General features: G+C 47.1%; 3 protein-coding genes across 11 annotated transcripts in view; 1 reads left to right on the top strand and 2 right to left on the bottom strand.

Moving 5' to 3' along the window:
• Positions 1 to 8,936, top strand: part of HERC1 (HECT and RLD domain containing E3 ubiquitin protein ligase family member 1) — a 222,225-nt gene extending 213,289 nt beyond the window's left edge. For all 8 annotated transcript variants that reach the window (XM_055435446.2, XM_088839676.1, XM_088839675.1 and 5 more), the window contains exons 76-78: positions 75 to 227; positions 6,204 to 6,509; positions 8,304 to 8,936. In XM_055435446.2, coding sequence (XP_055291421.1) covers positions 75 to 227; positions 6,204 to 6,509; positions 8,304 to 8,489 — 645 coding nt within the window. In that variant the 3' untranslated portion in view covers positions 8,490 to 8,936. The remainder of the gene's footprint in view (positions 1 to 74; positions 228 to 6,203; positions 6,510 to 8,303) is intronic.
• A 139-nt stretch (positions 8,937 to 9,075) lies between these two features.
• FBXL22 (F-box and leucine rich repeat protein 22) lies at positions 9,076 to 20,655 on the bottom strand. Its single transcript, XM_055435452.2, has 2 exons — positions 18,396 to 20,655; positions 9,076 to 15,301 (listed from the first exon to the last, which is right to left on the bottom strand). Exons 1-2 carry the CDS (start codon positions 18,728 to 18,730, stop codon positions 14,956 to 14,958), a joined length of 681 nt encoding a protein of 226 aa, XP_055291427.2. The 5' UTR covers positions 18,731 to 20,655; the 3' UTR covers positions 9,076 to 14,955.
• A 644-nt stretch (positions 20,656 to 21,299) lies between these two features.
• USP3 (ubiquitin specific peptidase 3) overlaps positions 21,300 to 27,434 on the bottom strand; it is a 112,474-nt gene continuing 106,339 nt past the window's right edge. For both annotated transcript variants that reach the window (XM_055435450.2, XM_088839677.1), the window contains one exon: positions 21,300 to 24,830. In XM_055435450.2, the coding sequence (XP_055291425.2) occupies positions 24,665 to 24,830 (166 nt within the window). In that variant the 3' untranslated portion in view covers positions 21,300 to 24,664. The remainder of the gene's footprint in view (positions 24,831 to 27,434) is intronic.

Here is a 27,434-nt window from a genome sequence, read left to right as displayed (position 1 = left end):
TATATTTGTGTGTAACACACTTTTTGTGGTCATTTCTACCATGGAGTAAAAATTCTTTTTTCTTCTATTCATAGATGATTCCTCTTGATTCTTTCGTTGGCCAAAGCGCTGATGGCAAAATGGTTCCTATAATCCCTGGTGGAAATAGTATCCCACTCACATTTTCTAATAGGAAAGAATATGTGGAGAGGGCCATTGAGTATCGACTTCATGAAATGGACCGACAGGTGAGAGGAAACATTTTGAGAGGTTCACGTGAGAGGTTTGAGAGGTTTGCTTTTGACTCCAGACAGGAGCTGTCTGGTTTTTACTGAATTTTGGTGTATGAGTTCATGGTGTTGATTAATTTGTATCTATATTTCAGTCCCTATTCAGAGACTTTTCAGGCCATATCTCAGGGTCTGCTCTTTACTCAAAGCCTTAGGTGAGCTCCGAATTGGCCATGGTTTGGCTTGGAGGCCAAGCCCTCGGCCAGGCCTTCAGAACCTGCCTTCTCACTCTCACTCTTCCTCAGTCTTATCTGTCTTCATGTCTTACGGCCCCCCAGCCCAGTGTCCTGCTCCAGCTCAGTCAGGGTCCGTGTGAATGAATCCCTAAAGACTGGCCTTGGAATCCCATATGAGGGCCTCTTTCCTCCAGGTCTGTAACTGTGCAGATCTTTTTTGTCACCTAGAAATTCCTCAAGCTATCATGTACTTCTGAGTTGTAGACTAAGAATTAGGCTGCAGAGTTTGGGTCTTCTTTCTTCAATTCGCGTGTGAGACATTGAATGAAGAGTGTATTTTATGTCTAACTTATATATCCTTGTTCTGTGCTGATACATAGTAAGCATTTAGTAAATGATGGGAGTATGATAAGTGACCTTAGAAATGAATACTGTGTCCCAAAGCGGTGATTTTGGTTATATAGTCCTTCATAGCCAATGCAGTAATACCTTATTTGCAGAAGATGTTGGGCTTTTCTCAAGAGTTTCATGCAGGGTCTGAGGCTGTGTAGTAATTTGTATTATATATATTCTATACTCTTCACTCCTGCTTCCTTCTTCGACTCTGGCTTTGGGCCAAATCTAGTCAGAAAACTATACCCCTTAGTTTAGTAAGAGAGGATACTTTCAGCAATGTTGTTTACACAGTCAGGGCTTAGGATTTGTCTCTAGTGCTTAAAGATCCTTAACTCCTTATAGACTGAATAACTGACCAAAAATTCCCTGGTCACTTCCAACATGCCAGATGTTGTAGCAGGCCCCCGCATGTGCAGTTTTCCCCATAGTTACTCAATGGGGAGATAGAAATTACTATCACCATTTCAGAAATGAATGCCTGGAGTCCAGAGAAATGAAGTAATATGCCCAAGGCAAAGCCATGATCACAAACCAGGTTTAACTGTGGTATCCAGGCTCTTGTGCTGACCTTTCCTGTGAAGGCCAGATTGACCTGTTCCCCAGCAGCTGTGCTCTGCTCTGCCCTGGCTTTGTTCCTTTCTTGATAAGAGGCCTTCTTCCTCTTTCACTTCCTCCTTGTCTCTTAGAACCCCGTGTTCTTCCTATAGCTGTCCCAGGTGTTCCCCACTCAAGCAGCCATCCATGTACCTCAGCTTCTTTTTAAGCACATTTTGGCTGAGGCATTCCCTTTTCTGTCAGCAGAGACTGTCCTTATTGTTCATTCCTTAGCCCTGGGCATGACAGCCTTTCAGTTCAGTTCAGCTCAGTTGCTCAGTCGTGTCCAACTCTTAGCGACCCCATGAACCATAGCACGCCAGGCCTCCCTGTCCATCACCAACTCCCGGAGTTCACTCAGACTCATGTCCATCGAGTCGGTGATGCCATCCAGCCACCTCATTCTCTGTCGTCCCCGTCTCCTCCTACCCCCAATCGCTCCCAGCATCAGACTCTTCCAGTGAGTCAACTCGTCGCATGAGGTGGCCAAAGTATTGGAGTTTCAGCTTTAGCATCAGTCCTTCCAATGAACACCTAGGATTGATCTCCTTTAGAATGGACTGGTTGGATCTCCTTGCAGTCCCAGGGACTCTCAAGAGTCTTCTCCAGCACCACAGTTCAAAAGCATCAATTCTTCGGCGCTCAGCTTACTTCACAGTCCAACTCTCACATCCATACATGACCACAGGAAAAACCATAGCCTTGACTAGATGGACCTTGGTTGGCAAAGTAATGTCTCTGCTTTTTAATATGCTATCTAGGCTGGTCATAACTTTCCTTCCAAGGAGTAAGCGTCTTTTAATTTCATGGCTGCAATCAGCATCTTCAGTGAAGTCTGACACGGTTTCCACTATTTCCCCATCTATTTGCCATGAAGTGATGGGACCAGATGCCATGATCTTCGTTTTCTGAATGTTGAGCTTCAAGCCAACCTTTTCACTCTCCTCTTTCACTTTCATCAAGAGGCTCTTTAGTTCTTCTTCACTTTCTGCCATAAGGGTGGTGTCATCTGCATATCTGAGGTTATTGATATTTCTCCCAGCAATCTTGATTCCAGTTTGTGCTTCTTCCAGCCCAATGTTCCTCATGATGTACTCTGCATAAGTTAAATAAGCAGGGTGACAATATACAGCCTTGACGTACTCCTTTTCCTATTTGGAACCAGTCTGTTGTTCCATGTACAGTTCTGACTGTTGCTTCCTGACCTGCATACAAGGTTTCTCAAGAGGCAGGTCAGGTGGTCTGGGATTCCCATCTCTTTCAGAATTTTCCACAGTTTATCGTGATCCACACAGTCAAAGGCCTTGGCATAGTCAATGAAGCAGAAATAGATGTTTTTCTGGAACTCTCTTGCTTTCTCCATAATCCAGTGGATGTTGGCAATTTGATCTCTGGTTCCTCTGCCTTTTCTAAAACCTGCTTGAACATCTGGAAGTTCACGATTCACATATTGCTGAAGCCTGGCTTGGAGAATTTTGAGCATGACTTTACTAGCGTGTGAGATGAGTGCAATTGTGCGGTAGTTTGAGCATTCTTTGGCATTGCCTTTCTTTGGGATTGGAATGAAGACTGACCTTTTCCAGTCCTGTGGCCCTTGCTGAGTTTTCCAAATTTGGTGGCCTATTGAGTGCAGCACTTTCACAGCATCATCTTTCAGGATTTGAAATAGCTCAGTTGGTATTCCATCACCTCCAGTAGCTTTGTTCGTCCTGATGCTCTCTAAGGCCCACTTGACTTCACATTCCAAGATATCTGGTTCCAGGTGAGTGATCACGCCATTGTGATTATCTTCGTCGTGAAGGTATTTTTTGTACAGTTCTGTGTATTCTTGCCACCTCTTCTTAATATCTTCTGCTTCTGTTAGGTCCATACCATTTCTGTCCTTTATCGAGCCCATCTTTACATGAAATGTTCCCTTGGAATCTCTGATTTTCTTGAAAAGATCTCTTGTTTTTCCTATTCTGTTGTTTTCCTCTATTTCTTTGCATTGATCGCTGAGGAAGGCTTTCTTATCTCTCCTTGCTATTCTTTGGAACTCTGCATTCAGATGCTTATATCTTTCCTTTCCTCCTTTACTTTTCGCTTCTCTTCTTTTCACAGCTATTTGTAAGGCCTTCTCAGACAGCCATTTTGCTTTTTTGCATTTCTTTTCCATGGGGATGGCCTTGGTCCCTGTCTCCTGTACAATGTCACGAACCTCCGTCCAGAGTTCATCAGGCACTCTATCTATCAGATCTAGACCCTTAAATCTATTTCTTACTTCCACTGTATAATCATAAAGGATTTGATTTAGGTCATATCTGAATGGTCTAGCGGTTTTCCCTATTTTCTTCAATTTCAGTCTGAATTTGGCAATAAGGAGTTCATGATCTGAGCCACAGTCAGCTCCTGGTCTTGTTTTTGCTAACTGTATACAGCTTCTCCCTCTTTGGCTGCAAAGAATATAATCAATCTGATTTCGGTGTTGACCATCTGGTGATGTCCATGTGTAGAGTCTTCTCCTGTGTTGTTGGAAGAGGGTGTTTGCTATGACCAGTGCGTTCTCTTGGCAAAACTCTATTAGCCTTTGCCCTGCTTCATTCTGTGCTCCAAGGCCAAATTTGCCTGTTACTCCAGGTGTTTCTTGACTTCCTACTTTTGCATTCCAGTCCCCTATAATGAAAAGGACATCTTTTTTAGGTGTTCGTTCTAAAAGGTCTTGTAGGTCTTCATAGAACTGTTCAACTTCGGCTTCTTCAGCATTACTGGTTGGGGCATAGACTTGGATTACTGTGATATTGAATGGTTTGCCTTGGAAACAAACAGAAATCATTCTGTCGTTTTTAAGATTGCATCCAAGTACTGCATTTCAGACTCTTTTGTTGACCATGATGGCTACTCCATTTCTTCTAAAGGATTCCTGCCCACAGTAGTAGACATAATGGTCATCTGAGTTAAATTCACCCATTGCAGTCCATTTTAGTTCACTGATTCCTAGAATGTCGACATTCACTCTTGCCATCTCCTGTTTGACCACTTCCGATTTGCCTTGATTCATGGACCTAACATTCCAGGTTCCTATGAAATATTGCTCTTTACAGCATCAGACCTTGCTTCTAGCATCAGTCACATCCACAACTGGGTATTTGTTTTGCTTTGGCTCCATCCCTTCATTCTTTCTGGAGTTATTTCTCCACTGATCTCCAGTAGCATACTGGGCACCTACCAACCTAGGGAATTCCTCATTCACTATCCTATCATTTTGACAGCCTTACACAGTAATAACTCCACAGCCTTCCCCCAAGATGTGGCTTCTCTTCAGGTTCTCTGGCTTGGCAGATGAGTCTGAACTGACCAAGAGTGGAGAAGTTATTTATGAAACAAACCTTGAACAGTGGTAGGTCTGTGTGTAGAGTATGCTGTGTGTGTCTGTCTGGGGGTGGGGGGCAGGGCAGGGAGCAGGGAGGGCACCATGTATCTTTATAATCTTTCTAACTCTCCTGTGCTGATCTCAGAGGGGCCACCCTCAATATATCTGGATTATCCGTGTCCTTCAGCTGCCTCCTTCTTGCCACTCTTGATCCTGTTGGGATGCATGTGTGTAAGGGCTGTTCTGCCCTTGCTGCCTCCAGGGCTCAAGGTGTGTGCCTTGCCAGGCCACTCTCTCCAGGGCATCTTGTATGGAAAGGACAGAACTCTTCTGTGGGAGAGAAGAGCATTCCTTTGTGCCCTTTGGCCAGGTCCTTACATTCCAGGGTTGGGTGGGGTACCTGACTGCTAGAGTATGCTCTATTGTATAACCTTGGAGTGGTTTCACCAAACAGACTGTGTAGGCAACCTCTGACCACACCCCTCAACTGATCTGTTCTCTGCACTGTGCTAACAAAAACTAACTACCCTCGCTCAGAGGTTAAAGCGTCTGCCTCCAATGCGGGAGACCCGGGTTTGATCCCTGGGTTGGGAAGATCCCCTGGAGAAGGAAACGGTAACCCACTCCAGTATTCTTGCCTGGAGAATCCCATGGACGGAGAAGCCTGGTAGGCTACAGTCCATGGGGTCGCAAAGAGTCGGACACGACTGAGCGACGGAACGGAATCATACAGACTCATTTAAAATACCTATCATAATCATGTGAGCAGCAATTATTTGCCTTATTTTTTCAGATGAGAAAATTAAAAGAAGTGGTGGAACTGGGATTCAGAACCTCTCTCCTGATTAAATTCTTTATCCTTTTTACTGCCTTCCTATGAAAGGACTTCTCAGTTTTACTTTCTTCTTTGTACTTTTCTAACTTTTTTTTTTACAATCAGCACAAATGATTTTTACAAAAAGAATATAACTATTTTCAAAAGAAAATATAAATTACAAAGACAGTAGAAGCCCTAGACACATCCTCCAAAAGCTGCTTACCCTGGTGAGAAGATGATGTATTCCACAGAGCAGTTATAACAGCCTGTGGCCATGTGTGGTTAGGAGTGTGAGTGAGTGGGGTTGGCATTAGAAGGGCCCCCATGGGCTAGAGTTTTGTGGGGCTGGGAAGGTGGGCCTCTGAATTGACTTGACCTGGAAGGAATACAGGAAGGAATGTATGAATCCCACAAGCAGGGAGAAACTCTAACATAGGGTCAGAGGCAAGAAAGTTGGACCATGTGCTGTCATGCCAGTTCTGAGGGACAAGTGGAGGGCCTGGGAGCAGATGAGCACACATGAGGTGCCCAACCCAACTGGGTCCACCATGGGTGCCCAGTCTGGACACAGATGTTGAATGAACAACCTCTCCTGGGAGCAGGTGGCTGCAGTCCGAGAAGGAATGTCCTGGATCGTCCCTGTGCCGCTGTTGTCCCTCCTCACAGCAAAGCAGCTGGAGCAGATGGTGTGTGGGATGCCCGAGATCTCCGTAGAAGTCTTGAAGAAAGTGGTACGGTACCGGGAGGTGGATGAGCAGCATCAGCTGGTGCAGTGGTTCTGGCACACACTGGAGGAATTCTCCAACGAGGAGCGTGTGCTTTTCATGAGGTTTGTGTCTGGAAGATCTCGACTACCAGCCAACACTGCTGATATTTCTCAGAGATTTCAAATCATGAAGGTTGATAGGGTAAGTAAGGTATTTTTTCTTTCTGGTAATGTCTGCCTTTGTTGCTTCCTTGTTGCTTGCATGTTGGGCTTCAAGTAGACCTGCCAATTCAGGATTAATGCTTGGAATTTCCAGATTTTTTTTTTCTTTTTAATCAAGCAGGAAAAACTTGTTTAGAAACATCTCATAACTTCAATTAAAAAAAAAATGTCCTACATGGATGTAGAAAACACACCACAACCAACAACCTTCACTGAATCTTCCAGTATCTTCCTGAATGAAAGCTAAGCTTGGCAGAAGGGCCATCATTGTTACCTCTGCATCGTATTTCCTATGCCTTTTCATCATGTGACTTCTGCACTGGGACACGGTCTTGTTTATTTGTTTTCACCAAGATACTAACCATTAACTGGTGCACGTGCTCCAGGAGGAACGTGACGACACGAGGAGGAGCAGTAATGTGCTCTGCGGCTACGTGTGTGGTGTGCATCACGGAACAGGCAGTGTGGCTTCTCTGTAGCCTCGTGAAAGGCCCTTGCTGCAGAGCGCCAGCCCAGCTGCCGTTTTGACAGATGGCTCAGGAATAAAAGGGTTTAGAGCCTTAAATGCATGCTGCTGCCAGAGTCATCTTTCTTTCTCAGGCACTCATCTGACCATGTCACTCTTCTTCTTTTACACTGTTCAGGGCCCCCTTGTGTTGATTCCAGGACAAACACTGACCACCTTAGCAGCCTCCACACCTCCACACCTTAGCGACCTTAACACCTCCACAGTCTGGCCTCTGCCCTGCATTCTGATATCGCCTCTTAACACTTAACTATTTCTGGCCATTATGGCTGCTTGCCTTGCTCCTGATAGACCACACTGTTTTTTGGTTAGTTGTTTGGCGGGGGCGGTTATTGGCCACGCCGCATGGCTTGCAAGATGTCAGTTCTTCAACCAGGGATTGAACCTGGGCCACGACAGTGAAAGCCCGGGATCCTAACCACTAGGCAACCAGAGAACTTCCAAGACCACCAGTGGACACTTTTTAAATGTTTATGCCTTTGTGGGATCTGTTTTCCTTGTGGTATCTTCTAGTGGTATCCATTTTCAGTTTTATGTAATTTCTCAAGCATACTCATTTTTGCATGACACGTTTGGAACTTTATATAAATTGTATTTATATTCACCTAACAATATATCTCCAGCACTTTTCTGTCTTGCTACTAAGCATCATAATTATTGTTTTAAATAACTGTATCACCATCAGTTAAAGAGGTGGGCTGGGATTTCATTAACTGCTCCTTCCTCATCAGAGAGGTGGTGGGATGTCAGGCAAAGGGTGCAGAAGGCTCAATAGGAGATCAGTGAGGGGAGGAGGACTCCCTCAGAGTTGTTCCTTCCATTTCACTGGCTCTGTTGGCGCATCTCCATAGCAGCTTCCAAGTTTGCACCCTCTGGTGAAAGGGAGTGAACTCTGTTGCCCTGTGGCAGGCACCATGTGAAGCATGTTCTCCCAAGTAACCCCACCAGTCAGGGCTCATTCTCATGTCACACGGGAGGGCCTTCGAAGAGTGAGGAGAGGGAAGAAGCGTCTTCACCAAAAGCTAGATGGCCACAGGACACCAGAGCCTGTGCTCTCCCTACCATGACCAAGCCTCAGCTTGCTCTCCAGGTGGCCATGCAGTCAGTCCTGTTTGCGGAGCCCACCTGCAGGCAGGGAGAAATGCTCTCCTGACTTGGGGGGCAGTGGTTATGAGCAGTGCTGCTCCCCCCTACCCCCCTGTGACACCCTGATGCTGCAGTCACAGCTCTGGGTCTCTCTCTCCACAGCCTTACGACAGTCTGCCTACCTCACAGACCTGCTTCTTCCAGCTGAGACTGCCCCCCTACTCTAGCCAGCTGGTCATGGCTGAGCGCCTGCGCTACGCCATCAACAACTGCCGATCCATCGACATGGACAACTACATGCTCTCACGAAACGTGGACAACGCTGAGGGCTCCGACACTGACTACTAAGGGTGCCATCACCCCTCTTTCTTCTCAATAATGTTCACTTCCAGCTTAATGTTGATACACTTTTATGGTAACTACATAGATGTTTTAGGAACATAAACCGACATTATAAACAGTGGCCACATTTAGTTACTCTAAAGGTAACAAAGAAATTAGATGTTTTTATTTTTCTGTGATTGTACAAAAAAAAAAGACAAAGTGCTCTCAGTCAGGTTTTTCCCTCCATACTTTTGGTCACTTTTGATAAGTTTGCATGGAACCATTTTGGTGCATTTTTAGTTGGGAATGGTACATTTTTGTAAACCCGCCCAGTGAACATGGAATTGTACATTGTGTATAATTGTTCATTAGAAAGGACAGTTTTACATGAATATTCATATATTTATTTTGTTTTAATTTGAATTGCCTGTGCAGGGTTCCTTATGCAGAGAAATAAAGCTGATTCAGGAATCAGAGCATGGGCTGCTTTTGTTATTGGAGCTTTGATGAAGAGAGAGTGAGCTTTCAAGTTTCATTCTGACAGCTTTTTGATTCATCAGAAACATTCCTTCACACCGGACTTTGCTTTTAAATGACAGAGCAGAGGTCCACATGGGTATAGCAGCCCCTGAGGTGAAGGCTTCTGTTCATTGGTTCTGTCAGTCTTGGTCTCTCACTGTGTTCCCTTATCACAGGCCCTTATGTCAGCCACTTGGCCCGTACTTTTGCACCACCCATCCACCTCCTCCAGAGCTGGCTTAAAGTGTGACACACTCATAGGAGCCTTTCTTAAACAACCCGGGATACCTGGTACAGGATACAGCTCTACTCAGTTCTGACACACACACCCCCACCCCCTCCACACACACTGCCCTTTGAGAAACCAGTGGAAACAATGATGGAATTAATGAGCAGGGCAGTTTGCAATAACATGTCATCTACTCTGGAAGGTAGCCAGGTGGGCACTTAGCATACGTGAACGAGTGAACATGTGAATGTGTGAATTAACATGAGAAATAAGGAGGGGCTTTTATGTCCTTGAATGATGGTAGGGAGTTGTACGGGGGACTGGGGAAAGGATTACACCCTTGGTGCTTAAACGCAGCCCTTGAAGGCCCTGGGCTATATGCTCATTTGCTCAGGCATGTCAGAATGAGCATGTGGTTCTGGGAGAAAGGGCCATCTGGAGAGCAGCTGTGAAGGCTCTGGGAGTGGGAACAGGGAGCAGGCACAGCCTTCAGGTGGCTTGTCTCTTCACCCATTAGAAGTTCATGCCCCAGTATACTTCCAGTGTACTTCATGGACAAGGTCAAGGCTGACAGCCTGCTCAAATGAGGGGCCAGACAGAGAGCTTTACAAGGACTTGTTTTCCAGAAGGTAGGTAAAAGGCATGTGTTTGCAAAAAGAAATTGGAAGGAAAATGTGGTTTTGCTTGCCAAGATAAAGTGGTGCATGGATATTCCCCAGTGAGTATGCCTAATAATATTTAGAATGATGATATTTTAGTTTTATGGAAAAGAGACTTCAGTTGGAACTGTGTCTCAGAAGGAGACCATAGCTTCCAGGGTCTGGGCCTTTAATACTTGATCTGAGAGCTCAGTCAGAAGCAGCAGTGAAGGTCTTTGTGCTTGTAGCATCCAGTCAGTGAGTGGGAATTACTGTTAAGGCCTCTAGGTCAACAAGGAACTGCAGAGAAGAGAGGCCTCTGTGCTGCGGAGGTCCTGGACCATACCACAGGGTTCTCTCAGGCCCTCTGGGCTGGTTCCTGGTAACCAGTGGTTCTTCCCTCTTGCTGAGCTGGGCTGAGGGTGTGCGAGCTGAAGGCTATGTCTGTAGTCTCAGAGACTATTTTAAATCAAAATAAGGCCTTGAGCTTCATGAGGCTCTGGGCTCTGCTGCCACAGTTTGCTCTGGACTCGTGGGGAAAGGGCATCCACAGCAGGCTAATGCTTATGGTTCCGGCTCCCACCTGTCAGGCCTAACGGATGGCTTCTCAGGAGCCCTAACTCTGTGAGGAAACTTACAGAGACACCTTGGTTTTATAACATATGCCATTTCTTTGCTGGAAACCTATCATTTTGCTTCATTCTCTCTACTTTTGGAAGCTGTAGGAGAGAGGGGAAGGCAGGAGTCCCTGATCTGAGGACTTGAAATGAGTCTAGTGCAACTATTTTTCCCCCCATAGTTCACTTTTAACCCCCATAGAGGTTTAGGTCTTTTTCTTTCCTTGCTGGATTTATTCAGTTAACAAATCCTTGCAGTTTTTGTCACCCTTAGATGGTCTCAAGAGACTTTTACCCCCAAACTTTAAGATTCCCTCAGAGGCCCTTTCAAGGTCCATCTTTTCTGTGGGCCTCCCAGCTTTGTGGCCTTTGGCCAGCACTGCCAGCCAGATGAAACTTACATCTGGTGAGCTCGGTTTTTAGCAAAAACCAAGTCTTGGGCATTGAATCCCAGAGTTGAAGGAATGCTAGAACTAAGGCATCAGATGGTCTGTCCCTTTACAGACCAGGAATTCGAGGTCAGGAGGAGGAGCGTGCTGGATCATAGGTACTTAATAGATGAGAGCTGGGAGTCCCGGCTTCCTGTCAGCACACTGCTGAGTTGAGGGAGCAGTCAGTCCCCTGCAAATGCTTAGCCTGTGCTGAAACAGGCCAGTGTGTCCCTTAAGACAAGCCTTGGAAGGCAGCATCCCCCTAGCAGGCTCTGCTTTCTAGGGAGCAGTCAGGAGCCCCTGACTTCAGATCATGTGGCCCCAGTCTCTGTTTGCACTGAGGGTCCCGGACCAGCCAGTACAATGTGGTGACTGGGGTCAGCCCCCCACTAGGGGGACACTGTTCCACCCTGGTGCTGAGGTTCTGCACCCTCCCCCTAGCTTTCACTTTGGCTGCCTTGGCCAAAACAGAGTGAAAAAAGTTAGCATTCAGGACCTGGGCAAAGTCTGTGGTCTGTTCTAATGGAGGCCCTGAGGGCATAGATAACCCCCAGGCCATTTCCAGGTGGCTCTGTCAGGCTTCCATCTCCCCCAGCTCGTCCTTCTCTGGAGTTGATTGGGCTTTCTGTCTTTCTTTTCTGAGCTGTGCCTGCTGATACCAACCTTACGGGAACTGGAGTCAGTCCCAGGGCTGGCTTAAAGGTCATGTCTTTCAACATGTGTTGCTGCTTCCCAGTGCCTGGGCCTTGTGGGTTCTGCCAGGCACCACCCCACCATGGATATGAGGCTGCCTCTCCCTACCCGCCCCCTTCCAGGCACTACATAGTTAGGCATAATTTTGTCACAGTGTCACCGAAAGTGTATTGGCCCTATATTACAAATAGAGAAATGGAGGTTCAGAGAAGTCATAGCTTGTCAGAAGTTACAGATGGCAGAGCTGGGAGAGAACTCAAAACTCCCGCCCAACCCCAGCGGCACGTCTTCTGACTAGACTGACTCCCTTGAAGTAAGGTCTAGTCCAGCCCAGGGCCAGTACCCATTGAATGACTGTGAGATGAATGAGTTGGTGGGTTAATTAAGCATACAGTGCCCCCTGGTATGTGCAAATCTGAGAAAAGACTGTGAAAGCTGTGTTTAGATTAAGCAGGGCACTGTGTTCTGTCCGCTGCCTTTGCTGTGAACAGTGACTGTTAGAAGGCAGGGTGGACAGTCAGTGCCTGCCTTCTGGAAGCATCTCAGATGGGCCTGGCTTAGGGACCCAAAGCTCCCATGCAGGGGGCGGGGCCTAATTGGAGCCCTAGAAACAATGCTGGACACAGCTGTCAGCACAGCTTCAGTTCTGTAGTCGCTAGTCTTGGCATATGGGGGTTTACTAGGCATCAAAGGGAACTGAACCCTCATTATAAAAGAGCTTCTGTGGGAAAAGGAGCCTCAGGGGAATGCAGGTTAGTGACATTCCAACTGAACTTACAATAACCTTTGTTTGCTTTACAAACACAGTTCCATGATTCTTAAAAGAACTTTCCAAAGCAAGATTTTCTTGCTATCCCAATACACGGGTAAGAACGCTGAGGTGTGGAGAGGGCTGACCTATGCTTGGTCAGAGGAATGCTAGAAACCAGGATCCTGTTGTTCCCCAGACTAAACCACCAACTCAGGGCAAATGGGACCTCTGGGAACTGGGGCTTATCAGAGACGATAAAAGCAAATCCATGGGGTTTAAGTGGCTTCATTTTAAACAAACATTTAACTCCCTGGAAGCCTGAGCTTGCTTTCAACATTGTTTTCAGTAGTGGCTGAAAAATCAATTTCCTTTAAAAAGCCTCTCTCCAGTGTTCAAAGCAATGGTGGGTAAACTAGAAAATCACCCAGAGGAAGCCTGCGTATCATAGGCTAATAATAGTGGGCCGTCCCATTCCACTGAAGCTGGTGGCTTGGCAAGGCTGGCTTTTCCTACAGGGGGATGAAATGGGATTTTATTTCTGGGCTAAGCGCTGGTCTAACCAGGGGCCCCGGGGCAGCAACTGAGGCCTTCAGCATTCCCTGAAGGGGCTTAGGCAAGGTAGGATGCTGTCTGCCTGCCTACAGACTCTGCCTAGAAGTTTCAGCACTTCTGAGCCTTCACCATCATCATCTTGGGGCCCTGGCGCCTGCTGGGGGTAGCCTGAGTGTGGGGATCTCCAGCTCTCGTTTCATCCTCATAATAACCACTGAGGCCTCCTTTATCCCTTATTTTTCTGATCATCTTTTCTGCTCACCTTGTCTCCTTACCTCACTCACTCTGTTCAGCTGCAGCATACCAGCCATGCTCCTAGTCTGGCGCCTTTGTGCTGGCGGCTGTCCCCTCTGTCTGGAATATTTTCCTCCAGATGCTACACCCCTCCACTTCATTTCTCAGATGCCTCCTTGTCAAGGGGGCTTAACATTCAACCTCTTTTAAGTTGCTTTTCCTTTGCTGGCCCTAGTCAGCACTCCCCAAATATCTTTTACCCTGTACTTTCCCCTCTTCCCCAGTACTTCTTATACACTGGCTTGTACACTGTTTCTTCTCCCACTAGAACATAAGATCCATGAGAATACAATGTCTTTTTTTCCCTTGCTGTTTCTCCAATATCTGGGCAATGAATAAGGAACCCATATGTTTGGTCAGGCCCCTCAAGATAGCTGTTCTCTTGTTCTCTATAAGCCCTGCCTGACTAGTACCTGTTTCACCTAAAAAACCCTACACACATAGGACCAATCTTCCTAGATACTTGCCCCAGGCCCCAGCTGATGACTGTTCATATCAAAGGGTCCCTGAGGGGCATGCCCCACTGTTAGTTTCCTTGGTAACTAATGAGCCTACCTGACATCAATTCCCCTATAACTGGTCATCTCTCCTCCCCTCTCCCAAGCAAAGACTGTCACAATGTCCTGCTTGCTGCACACAGTGGGGTGTCACTCCAGGACCTTGCTTCAGACATTAAGTTTCCTCCAGCCATTAAACTATTGATGTCATTGTTGCTGACTCTGGGCTCTTTCTCAGAATTAAAGCTGGGCAAATCCAGGCCTTGTAGGCCTAAGGGGTGCAGCCCAACACCAGTGAGTAGGCATCAAGAGCCCCTTTCACAAAGAAAAAACACTTGTTCTCAGGTGGGTCAAGGGCCTTGATCTCAGCTGGTGATGGGAGTAGCCAGGGTGAATATCGCCCACCACTTCACCATTCTCCCTGCCTTCCCCCCTTTCCCCAAATTTTCCCTCTGTACCTGGAACCAGGAGGCTGCAGGATGACTGACTGAGAGCCTCTACTTTGGTGGCCAAAGGTGGGACAGCAGTGACTAAAGCTATGAAATTGAACTCAAGGTGTGTGCCCAACGTTCAAATCTAGCAGATAAAAATTTAACTTTACATTGGCTTTTAATGGTTTCGTTAACCAGAGATTTAACCAGCGCTGCTGCTTTTGTTTCTTTACTTTGGGATTGTCAAATGATTTTCTTCGTTTTTGATGGATGGGAGAACGGTAGAAAACAAGCATAGCTGCAGTTTATGAAAGAATCATATCAACAAGAATTTTCTTGAATCGCTCAAAGCGAGTTGGGGGTGGGCACGGAGCAAAGACTCAGTGGAACCACGGCTCTATTAGACCCAGGGTTCTACCCCTCCTCCCTCTGAAGCAGCAAGGAGGGGTTGGGGAGAGGGCTGTCCCTCACACACCCCTGGGGAGCTCCGGCTGGCCACACTTCCCCACCGGGGTGATTTAGGACACCCCCGTCCCCCTCCCCTCCCTGCAGCTGCAGCCTCAGCCGAGAAGGATGGGATAGAGACCAAGTGGAGAACCCGGTGCCCTAGGGAAAGAGAAAAGTGTGCTGGTGTTTAGCGAGAAACAATCGGGTGTTTTCCAATCATCCGGCCATCAAATCTCGCACTCAGCCAATGTATAAAATCGTAATATGGGATAGGCGCTCGTATCCCTGTGTTGGCTGAGGATGTGGCGGCTGTCTAGGAGCTGGCGTTCAACACAAGTAGCTCCTTCCTCCGAAGACCCGGGGCCGGTGTCCTGCCCGCGGCCCGGCGGGCCTAGCGCAGAAGCAACTTGCGGAGGGCGGCGCCGGGCGCGTGCGGGCCGCGCGGGAGCTGGTCCGGGATCATGGCCGCGCTGTGCTCGGCGCGCAGCGTCAAGCGCGGGCACGCGGCGCGCAGCCGCCTCAGGCCGGCCGCACTCACGTTACGGCAGAAGTCCACGTGCAGCGTCTGCAGCGCGCGCCCGTGCGCCGCCACGGCCGTCAGCGTGCGGTTGGTGACGCGCGCGCAGTTCTCCAGGTGCAGCGCGCGCAGGCGCGGGCAGCAGCGCAGCAGACGCGCCAGGCAGTCGTCGGTGACGTGGCCGCAGCCAGACAGCGTAACGGATGCCAGGTTGGGGCACCTGCGGAGAGAACGCGGGCCGGGCCGAGGAGGATGCGGTTAGCGTGCTAGCGTGCGGCCGCCCCCGGTCACGCCCCCTAGCTCCCTGGCTGGTTGGTCCCAGTGCCAACTCTGGGAGACCGCATCTTGTAGAGGAGTACCGGGCCTAGCTCTTGTGGCTTAGCTGGTAAAGAATCCGCCTGCACTGCGGGAGATCTGGGTTCGATCCCTGGGTTGGGAAGATCCCCTAGAGAAGGGAAAGACTACCCACTCCAGTATTCTTTCCTGGAGAGTTACATGCACTGTATGGCCCGTAGGGTTTCAAAGAGTTGAATCCGGTTGAGCGACCCTCACTTTCAGCTGACCTAGCGAGTTTCCCTTTGGGAAGTTACCCGTGGTGACGCGGCTGGATCTGAACTGGGACCCGCTTCCCTTGCTCTTCTGCTACTCCACATAACCATACTTGGCTAGCCCACACCCCCGTCCTGCTGTGAACATAGGCGATGCTAGTTTCTAGGAGGGTGAGGAAAGCGGTGCATGGTGACAGCTCAAGTCTAGCTTCAAGCTGAGGCCTGGTGATCGTGGCAGGACAGTGCAGAGAGGGTTTCCCGTGAAGTGTCTTAGAGTCAGGCTCATTCCAACTCTTGGCCATCGGGGCCCCCCTCTGAGTTCCAAGTTCTAGAGCCCTGGTTTCAGCTCAGTTGACTGAGGCAGTTACTGCAACTCCGCTGGGATGCCAGCCTGCCAGAAGTCAAGATCCACAGGTAGCTAGATCCAGGCCTGTTGTGGGTACAGTCAGGGACACAGGTAGCTTGTCCAGAAAGCATGGGGGGAAGGGGGTGTCTCTGCACCAACCTTACCAGCAACTGCTTGGGAAAAAGATCTTGAGCAAAGTTGGACGTGGCTTCTTTGTGCCATGACCTTGATTGTCACTCATTACCTGGTATGTATGTTTGAGGTTGGCTGCAAGAGAATAATGCCCACCTGTGGGGTTGTCCTGAGGACTAAATGAGATTAGAAGTGTCTGGAGCCTGTGCAGGGCCTTCTGTAGGCGCTTCTAAGCCATGTTTCCTGAGAGCAGGCAGGACCAGACTGCTTCCAGTCAAGAACCTGTCTCATGGGTGCAGGCCTCGGCTTCCTATTGCCAGAAGAAGCGGAGTCAGGCCACCGAGGGTTTCCCTTTCCCCATCAGCCTCCCTCAGTGCCCCTGGGCTGCACCTGACTGAGCCAGCTGAGCTCCGTTTGCTTTAGGAAGGAAGGAGCTAAAGTAGACTGGACATGGCTGCATCCACACACCAAGAACACCCCATCTTTCCAAGTTTGCACATCTTCCTTAGTCTTCATATCTGCCTTCCACCCCCAGTTTCTCAAATGAGGAAACTGGCTCAGGGAACTCAAGTGATTTGCCTGTGACTTGCTGCCTGACTCAGGACAAATATCTGAACCTTGCTGCACCACCTCTTCATCTGTCAAGTGGGAGAGAAACTGTTACCTTCAGGGTGGTGGTGAGGATTAGGTAGGCATTTAAGCCCTGAGGCTGTTAACATGATTCCTTCCTCTTGAGAACCTTTAGAATAATCCTGAGGCAGGGAAAAACCAGCAAAAGAAACCATGGACTCCCTACCCAGCCATCCTCAGCTGTCCCCAGGTGATTGCCAGATCTAGGTTTGGTGCACAGGTATCAATACCTACTATGTGCCAGTGCTACTGTGTCATTTAATCCAAAATTAGCCTGTGAGATAAGGCAGTTTATCCCATTTCACGGGGGAAGAAATGAAGTTGAATTCATTTAAATATTTGGGCTGGGAGTCACATGGTCAGACAGTAGCAGTACTGGGGGACTCAGCCCCAAGCCCTTTTTTTTTTTATGACCCTCGTGACCCTTGCTGTACCGAGACAGTCCACACCTTGCTGGTTTGGGGGGTTATACCTGCTTCTCTTACAAGAAGAATGGAAGAAATTTAGGGCAGGCTTTTTGCCCTATATGTATCACTTCCCTGTTTACTGGGTCTTGTTAAACCCATCAAAATGGCATGGTCTCATTAGGGACTGACCCCAAATCCATCTTCTATTTTCTTCTATGGCCTTAAAAAAAAAAGGATGGGCCACTACACTATTTGCTTCTGTTCCTTCTTAGGCTGCCAGAATACAGCAGCTATTAAACCTGGGTGGCAACAAGCAGACTGAACCTAGTTTGTTAGTGAATGAAGGGATCATTTCCTCAAAGGCAGGACAGGACTGGTAAAGGCTCAGTGAGAGCCTGGCTAAGGAAGACTATTCTTTCATGGACTGCTCTGGGCAGGAGGCTGTGACACTGAAGGGAGTCTCGCCCACGGCTCAGCCACTATGGGGTCGACAGGTCAAATACAGGATGTATTTAGGACATACTTATGCCAAAGATTATTCCATCTATCTGAAGTTCAAATTTATCTGGGCCTCTTGAATCTTTGCTAAAATCTGGTAATCCTAGACTGTGGCACAAATCACACAACCTGTTAAGACTTTTTGGTTTCCTTACTTGAGAACTTGGGCTAAAGCACTCTTCCCTTCAGTTTACTGATCCTCGCAGTAACTTCAGGTACTATGAAGATTAGTAAGTTTCTCATAAGGAAACCATTGTCTGCACCCGGGCTGGAGCCTGGATTAATTCATCTAACCCAGAGCCGAGCAGCCTAACCCTCCTTCAGCTGCACTTCACAGGCCTTGGGGTTTGCTTGCCAGGAGCAGAGTCAAGGGGGTGAGCTGATTGCTGAATCTTGAGACCTTTTCCTGGGGCCTGACACTGAAAATGAAAGCCCAGCTGGACCCACCCAGCCCTTAATGTCTGCCAGAGAGGACAGCTGCCAGAAGCACAGGGACACGCTGAAGCCTAGTTCTTCCTCTCTGCTAAAGCAGCTCCAGGACCTGTGAGGCTAAGAGGAGGACTGGCGCCCTTTCCCCCCATAATTCTGTCCATCCTGTGGAGACTGCACAGTGGGTGGGCCTGGAGGGTCTGCCTTGGGCCTAGTCTGAGGCTCCCTGAAGCAGAGCCGTCTTGGTCTCGTATTTTACTCTTCCCAGACCCCCAGGAGCCTCCCAGAGCTCTGGATGCCAGCGCTGCTCAGGAGGCAGCCTACCTGTCGCACACCTGGAGGAGGAAATCATTGACTAGGCTCTCGTGCCGGCTGCAGATGTTCCTCTGGAGGGCGCTCTTGAGCCAGTCCTCGATGCTGCACACCTGCACGCGGCTGGAGTGCCAGCAGATGGAGAGGCTCCTGAGCGCCGGGCTCAGGAGGAAGTTGTCCTTCTTGAGTTCTGTGAGGGAGCGAAAGTGCAGCAGGGGCCAGAGTGCAGGGTCCTCAAACACGTCCTGGAGCTGCGGGCAGGTCCTGGCAAGGTTCTTCCTGCTGTCCTTGTCCAGGAAGGAGAAGAGGTGCAGCAGGCACTCCCGATTGAGCTGGGTGATGTGCATGGTATGCAGTGGCCACCCCGAGTGTGGCTGGAGCCCAGGGACCTGACCTACCTCCAGCCGCTCCTCCCCAGCTCTGGGCTAGTGGACATATATGGTTGAAGAATGGTGTTTATTTTTGGCGAACAACTGGTGCTGGCACTCTGAGGAGGAGGGAAACCCAGACGGAGACATACGTGCGGCAGTCTGTGGCTCGGCTTATGTTTAGAGGAATTGAAAACCCTGGCAGAAAAGCAGCATGTTGAAGTTCAATAGCCTCCTTAAAGGGGATTTATTTCCTTTTAGCTGACAATGGTGTTAGGCAGAGAGCTCTTTTGGCATTTTCATTCGAGGTGCTGGCTAGACCACCTTTGTCCGGGCTTGCAGTCTCTACTCACTGGGAGGGACTCTAATTGTAAATAGTATCTGGTTTTATTTCCTGGGACATCAATATGAGTCTTCGGCTCTACTTTCAATATGAAGAAGCCTGCTGTCTATGAAGAGCTAAAGGTGATGGTTTTATGCTCGGAGGTGTAAGCAGAAGCCGTGGTTGATGACCCCTTTCTGTGTTGTTTTGTTCCATAGTGATGGTTTCCAGCCTAGGCTGAGCTACCTTCAAATCCTGCTGCTCCCCTCCCGGCAGAGGGATTTCCCAGTTGGCTCTGTTTTTAACCCTGAGCTTTTTCATAAAAGATTTGTGTTAAGTAGCTTCTCGCTCTCCAGGGTTCTTCTGTGTGTACGTGTGTCACATTTTAAACTTCTTTACTTGGCTTTACATTTTTCCAGTTACGTGTCCTGCTGTATCTAATGTATATTCCCAAAAGTGCCAGGATGGATGAAGTAACTCTTAATACAGAACTGCTTGAAACAATTATAAGCTGAAGTATTTTACTCTTGCCCTGTAAGCCGGCCACACATCCTCCTTGTGAATGTGTGTAGTTCAGTTCCCGGCAGTTAAGCTGCTAGGTAAGTTGCCTGGAGGTTTTACTCATGAGTTCTCCCTTCCTAACACAAAACTGAGATTTCTTAACCTGTGGATCCATTTTCTAGTACCGTTCGCTCCCAGCCCGTCACCAGACCCTACTGTATTTCCCCTCCTGTGAACTCCTTTGTCTGTGTCTCCTGTCTTGCTTGGTTTGGGGGCTGCAGTAGTGAGATGAGAACCGTTTTTTCTCTGCTAGACGAGGCCACTTCAGTGGTTACTGTTGGTTCCTTTTCCCACATGATTAGGATTGGAAAGAATGGGAATACTGTTTCCACTTGTGTGGATGAAGCACATGTGCCAGGACCCTCTTCTGGAACTGCGGCTCCGTTAGACCTGGTGCAGCTCTGCCTGTCAAAGCAGAATGCAGCCTAGGGGTGAAAGCAGCCATTGTGGCCAGCTCCCTTGCTTTGAGGAGCCAGTCTCAGTGGTTCCCTGTACCCACGTTACCCCGCCACTGCCAAGGTCAAGTGCAAAGCGTGACTTTTCTTAAAAACAACATACATCAAGAAACAGCCAGAAGCAAGATTTCTCAAGGAAAAGGTTACTAGGAACCGCTCATATTTCATACTAATCATTTTAATTGTTCAAATGACAGCTGACAGCCAGAGTCCCTCTTTGGGCTCTAGTTAAACTTATTTAAAGGGTACTGCTGCACCAAAGGTGTGTTTACTGGAAAGCCTTTAGGATTTCCCTCCTGAATCCTTTCCAAACCAGTACTTCTTAGAGGGCTGATCCCTGGAAATAGTTGGTTCTTTCATCTTCTTAAAGGCAGAGTAGTGTAAACATGCCAGCCACAGGGGAGAGTCATTTTGGTTCCTTGTGTCTCCCAAGCTGCACTTCAACAGCTCTGCTTGAGCAGCAAATATGGGCAGAGCCTGGCCACTTTGCTGCTCCTCATGTGGGGTGGTAGGAGGCACCCCAGAATATAGGGTGGGTCCACAGGCAAGCCTTCCTGAAGGGAGGGCTGGGCTCACAGCCAAGTGTTCTGACAGCTGTTCCGCCAAGCTCCTCCCTTTCAGCCCTGTGGAACTCGCCTCCTCCACAGCCTCTGACCAGCATGGCTGCCAAAAGGAAACATGCGATCCGAGAACTGGAGGCAAAACCATTTGGGCTGCAGGCATCTCTGTCTTCAGTTTTAGAAGACTGACAGAAACAGGCAAATGAGTAGCAGAAAAATGATGGGTGTGGACACAGGGTGGTTCTTACAGGAGCTTACTGTAAAGCAGGTATTTAACAGTGGCACTTGTTTCCCTGTTTGATCCTTTGCTCAGAGCCCCAAACCTGGTTCCTCAGGGTAGTCTGGCTGTGATGGAGGCAAGCGGACCTCATTCTTATAAAATCAGCATCACAAGGAAGGACAGGACGAAGTCACACAGTGCGGGTGAGCTCCCTTGGGACGAGACTGCGGCACTGGACGACCTGGCCTGCCACCAACCCTGCCCTTCCAGGCCATTCTGTCTGGGCCCAAGTGTACAGCAGCTGCAGGTGATGAGGGCTTCGTAAAAACCTGCTACCTGCTGACTCATTCCAAAGGCCCGCAGCTTGAGCAAGTACATCATCACTTAACTTAGCTCCACTGAAAGAGGTTTGGAAATAATAGTCAAAAGGGAAGAGACCAGATCTTTAATGATACTTTCCATAAAACAGTTCAGGTTGGTGAAGCAGAAAAGGGCTGTGATTACAACTTAAATGAAATCAGTCACTTGCACAAGTAATCCTCTCAGCATCATACAAATTAGGTTTCAGTGGAAATGATCACCTCTCACACAACCAATACTCGCAGAGGGCAGTCTGAAGTCCATCGCAGTCAGACCTGAGGGGGAAGGTCCTCACCCAGCGAGGTGATGCACAGACCTTCGACTACAGCATGACGCTACCCACTCCCACTCCTTCCTGCATTGTGAGCACCCTCCTGCGGCCACACTCTGGTCCCCTCTTATCTGTTCCTGGCTGCAGAAACAGACTTTGCTCAGGAGCTTCTCCAGGGCCCACGTGAAGAGGCCACTTCAGCTACAAAGGGAATGTGAGAGAGTTTAGGGGATGGGAGAGGTGGCAGTGGGATAAGTATATCTGAATAGACATATGTACATACACTAAACCAATGAAGGAGAGGTTTGGCTTTAAGAAATAAATATGTCCCCAACCCTAGAAACCAAGCTGCTGAGTAGGTTCCACAGGTGAGATACACATTTAACACTTAACCAGGGCTCATACACTTTACTGGTTTAATTCTATTACATTTGTCATCACTAGACACTGAGTAGAATACAGTGGATAAGCAAAGGTTTTCTCCACCATGGAGAGAGATTTGTGTTGCCACAAACTGTTTCCATCACCCACCTGTGTGGGAGGACTTCTGAGAAAGTCTTGTTCCGAGGAGCCCTGTGACTCAGCGCGAGGCCCTGCCTCAGCACTGCTCTCTGAGTGGGAAGCCACACACAAGCTAGAGACAACACGGCACCGGGGAACAGCCCTGAAGAGCACGAAGGTCAGCTTTCGAAATAGGCGTGATAAGGCTGCACAGTTAAATTTTCAAAATACAAATAGGCACATTTACATCACTGGTGTTCAAGTGCACAGTTCACATGGATCCAGTCGCTTTCCCAAAGAACCTTGTGGTATCCTTCAGGCATGTCTGCTTTAATAAAATGAAGAGATAAAAACACTGCAAAATTCAAAAGAGGAGGTGTGTTCATCACCTAAGCCAACAGTGTTGCCTGTGTGAGGACCACCTTCCCCAACAAAGTAGTCTCGTCTGTTGTAAGTTCCATTTGGTAGAAAGGCCATTTTCCTCCATCAACACTGGCCGAGGCTTTCTTATTGGAGTTATAACTGCTACCCACGCAGAGACTAGTGATCTAAGTGCAAATGTTAGACGTTACAGTTGTGTATCTTCTAAGCAAAAGAGACTGGATTCATAGGAGCAAGGTCAGAGGAGATGCACATTTCTAGTTCAATGTCATGTGATGTTAATGTACTGATACAGTAGATCAAATTATGTGAAACTGTCATTTTTGCAGTTCAAGAAGTTGTGGCTCAATGTATGTAATTTAACATTGTAAACTGTTTTAAATACATGTTTTCCTGTTACCTTCTGGGCTCTCTAAGTTGTAAGATCTATACGTGATGGCAAAGCTTTGGAGTGAAACTGTAGGCCAGCACTGTCTGAGAGCTCTGTGCACAGGTGGACTGTCGAGCCCTAGGTGGTCCTGTGCCATGAGTGGCTGCTGAGAACTTGAACCATGACCAGTGTGACTGAAGAACTGAGTTTTCAATATATTTTTAATTAAAATCAACACTTTAACTATTCCTGGCCAGTGACCACTGTATTGGACAGTAGATGTTCAGACATAATTTGCTGCTAGTTATTTTAGCAGATGTGTTCTGCTCTGAGAAAACAGGATTTTTCCAGCTAATATTAAAGTGGGAATGGAGCAGCTCTGCTCCTGCAGCTTCAAATATCCAAGCTAAGAGGAGTGCCACTCAACTTTCTTTTACATCCATACACTTAAAATCTGGACCTTTTTTTTTTTAACAGAAAAAAATGAGAAAGTCTGATTGGCTGGCTTAACATTAACTACATTCTGCCCCCGCAACAACTTGTAGCGGACTGGGACGGGAGGAAAATACCGACTGGAATGAGGAGCGACCGTGAAAATGTGCGTGGTCCTATCCCCCAGGCCCAGCTGGAGCTGCCTCCTCCTCCTCGCTAATTTGTACGCTGTGCACCAGCACCCCAAGGTGAGCAGGCTGGCTTGAAAACACTTCTGGAAAGCACAGGAAGCTTCCTTAGGTGGGCTTCTGGTTCCAGATTTCAATTTGAATTAAAGCTAAGTAGTGCTGGTGCCTACTTTTCTTGAAAACAATTTTAAAAGACTGCTATCCTAAACAACAAAAACTCTACTTATTCAAAGTGAAAATATTTTCATTTGCTCTGCTATGAGGATAGGCCAGTGAGAGCCGTTAAAGAGCTGTTAAAACTTCAAGACTTTAGTTTCCTCCTGTGGACTCCACAGTGTTACCTGAAGTTTAGGTGATGGTCAGAATCAGCTTTGGAAGGTAGCATCTCAACCTCCGGTGGCCAAGGAAGAAGTAAGACTAGAGTGGACATGCAGTTAATCCCAGTGCTACAACCAATGGGGGAATTCGGTGCTGACTCAAAAAGGCAAACATGACACTACAGTTTCTTCACACTGGATAAATAACTCTTGGATAACATGCTGCTGAGTCACAGAATTTTTGAAACACTTTTAAGTGTATTTGGTGTTATTTGGACTGTTCAGTACCCCTATCTCATCTGTGAAAGTACCCCAAAACCAAAAAAAAAAGTAATTCTTGAATTTGCAATGTAGGTACGACTGAATCAACCGATTTATTTAGTGCTGATAAACAGCACCTTTGAGAGAGATCAACAGCAGCAGTCACCTGGTCTATTTAATGATGCCCTTCCTGTTCGCTTTTACAAGCAGAAAGAATGATTACTGAGCAGTCACTGAACTCTCGTGAGCCACAAACTGACATGCACACATGATACTTGGTTTAGAGCCAACCTGGTCTCCGTTGGATCTGTGAGAAGGCAGCAGGTGGTTACATTGCTCTTCACAATCGGGAGCATCTCTCGCTCAGCATATGAGAGTAACAAAGCATGGATGTAAATGTGCCTCAAAGTGAGAACTGAACATTAATATAAAAAAGTCAAATAGAACTAAGTTCTTGAAACTACATATAAAAACTGAATTATTACAACTAAAGCAGCAAATCAAAATATCTGCTGAGGTTTTCTGGTAGAACTAAAAAAAAAAAAAATTAGTTGGTGCCCATGTTCAATAAGTCACTACCATTGACAAAATAAAACTAAACCCAAAATAGGAAACTGAAAAGTGCATAATGAAATTAAATCTTGGATCAAGTATTTATGGAAAATTGGAAATGTCTGTCCGGTATAGCTGACGAATAATGATTTGGAGGAGGTACTAAAGTTTGTCCGACCCAGCTTTGGCCTGGCGTTCCACATAGAAAAGGATGTAGGCCTTGGCCTTCCCCACCGTGTCCTCATCAGTCAGCGTTACAGTACTGTCGTTGAAATGGAACCAGCGGCCTTCGTGAGTTGCGTATGCTGTGTAATGTCCAGAACCGACCCTGTAAAGAAAGGTCAAATGATCAAAGAAAAAGACTACAGAAGTCACACAAGAATCTGTGCAACCTTATAAATTATTAGAAGGACAATAAATTTTAATAAGTACTGTATGGAATAAATTCTAGAGATTTGTAATTTAAGACAGTTGATTAAGCTCACGTTTATCTTCTTGAAACCATCAAAATGACAAGGAATATAGTGACACTGGAAAACAGGGAAGAGTGCCATGGACTGACCAGAAACTGAAGATTTTCTGAAACACACAAAGCCGTGTTTACATGGCACTGGATTAACAGAGAAACTAAACATCAAAGGAGCCTAACAAGCAGAGGTCAAGGCCTATGGAAACATGGAAAACTTAGGACCAGATTTCCCATCAGTCTTAGAAGAAACTTGAGCATAGGGCAGAAATCTGCCTCCAGGGAAGCACTTTCTCTCCTACTTTGACCGTCAAAGGCTTTTCTTTCTCAGCATGACCCACCCACTGACAGATGGAGCCCCGGAGTCAGTCCTCCTGGGTAGGAGAAAGCCTGTAGACAGAACAAAGACCTTCACAGACTGCTAGAAAAACCCTTACAACATTTCATGAGCTGAAGACATCAGACTAAGAGTATCCTTGTCAACTACCAAACAAATACATCTCAAGTAATTTCTTAAGTCCAAAGAAAAAACAAGCAAATGAGAATCAGACGAGTAGTGGACTTATCATTTATAACTATGAATGGTGACATCAGTAGAGCAATGTCTACAACGTTCAGAGAGAAGAGGATTTTCAACATGGACAGTGGCTTGCCAAGGTAAAACTAACATCCTAAAGCAGACCAGAAAAAGGAAGGGATGTACCCCTAATACAGGCTTTCAAGGGAAAAGAGTAATCAAGAATGTTATATTACAAAATAAGAAATGTACCTTTGAAGTAGAGAACATGAAGTTTATTCTAAATAATACCTGTTTCCCTCCATCTAAATATCAGTTGGCCAAGGGAATCAGCAGTTGTTTGGAGTAATGACTACTCAGGATTTTGTGAACAGACTGGTTGTGAATGCTGGGCTCAAATGAAGCTTTCTCCATTTTGCTTCCGTGTGTCTTCTCTTCATGCTTTGCAGCGTATCTCAGGAATACCCTTTCCCACCAAGACTGAAGGAAAGTTCTACCAGTCACTCAGTCGTGTCCAACTCTTTGCAACCCCATGAACTGCAGCACGCCAGGCTTCCCAATCCTTCACTATCTCCTGAAGTTTGCTCAAACACATGTCCATCGAGTCAGTGATTCCATCCAACCATCTCATCCTCTGTCGTCCCCTTCTCCTCTTGCCTTCAATCTGTCCCAGCATGAGGGTCTTTTCCAACGAGTCAGTTCTTTGTATCAGGTGGCCAAAGTACTGGCAGTTTCAGCTTCAGCATCAGTCATTCCAGTGAATATTCAGGGTTTATTTCCTTTAGGATTGAGTGCTTTGATTTCCCTGCTGTCCAAGGGACTCCCAAGAGTCTTCTCCAGCACCACAGTTCAAAAGCATCAATTCTTTGATGCTCAGCCTTGTTTATGGTCCAGCTTTCACATCTGTACATGACTACTGGAAAAACCATAGCTTTGACTATACAGACCTTTGTCAGCAAAGTGATGTCTCTGCTTTTTAATACACTGTCTAGGTTTATCACAGCTTTTCTTCCAAGGAGCAAGATCTTTAAATTTCATTGCTGCAGTTACCGTCTACAGTGATTCTGGAGCCCAAGAAAATAAAGTCTGTCACTGTTTCCATTTTTTCCCCACCTATCTGCCATGAAGTGATGGGACTAGATGCCATGATCTTCGTTTTTTGAATGTTGAGTTTTAAGCCAGGTTTTTCACTCTCCTCTTTCACCTTCAAGACGCTTTTTAGTTCCTGTTCACTTTCTGCCATAAGGGTGGTGTCATTTGCATATCTGAGGTTGTTATTTCTCCAGGAAATTTTGATTCTAGGCTGGGCTTCATCCAGCCCAGCATTTTGCATGATGTACTCTGCATACAAGTTAAATAAACAGGGTGACAACATACCAGCCTTGACGTACTCCTCTCCCAGTTTTGAACCAGTCAGTTCCATGTACAGTTCTAACTGTTGTTTCTTGACCTGCATACAGGTTTCTCAGGAGGCAGGTAAGGTGGTCTGGTATTCCCATCTCTTTAAGAATTTTCCGCAGTTTATTGTGATCCACATAGTCAAAGAAGCAGTAGTAGATGTTTTTCTGGAATTCCCTTGCTTTCTCTATGATCCAATGGATGTTGTCAATTTGATCTTTGGTTCCTCTGCCTTTTCCAAATCCAGCTTGTACATCTGGATAGTCTTGGTTCACGTATTGTTGAAACTTTGCTTGAAGAATTTTGAGCATTATCCTACCATGTGAAATGAGCACAACTGTGCGGTAGTTTGAGCATTCTTTGGCACTGCCTTTCTTTGGGATTGGAATGAAGACTGACCTTTTCCAGTCCTGTGGCCACTGCTGAGTTTTCCAAATTTGCTGCCATACTGAGTGCAACACTTTCAGAGCATCATCTTTTAGGATTTGAAATAGTTCAGCTGGAATTCTATCATTTCCACTAGCTTTGTTCTTAAGGCCCACTTGACTTCA

Source organism: Moschus berezovskii, chromosome 9 (assembly GCF_049115385.1).
Source record: "Moschus berezovskii isolate FMDL1 chromosome 9, NW_MosBer_1.0, whole genome shotgun sequence".
NCBI lineage: Eukaryota > Metazoa > Chordata > Mammalia > Artiodactyla > Moschidae > Moschus > Moschus berezovskii.
This window is presented reverse-complemented; position numbering and strand designations above follow the sequence as displayed.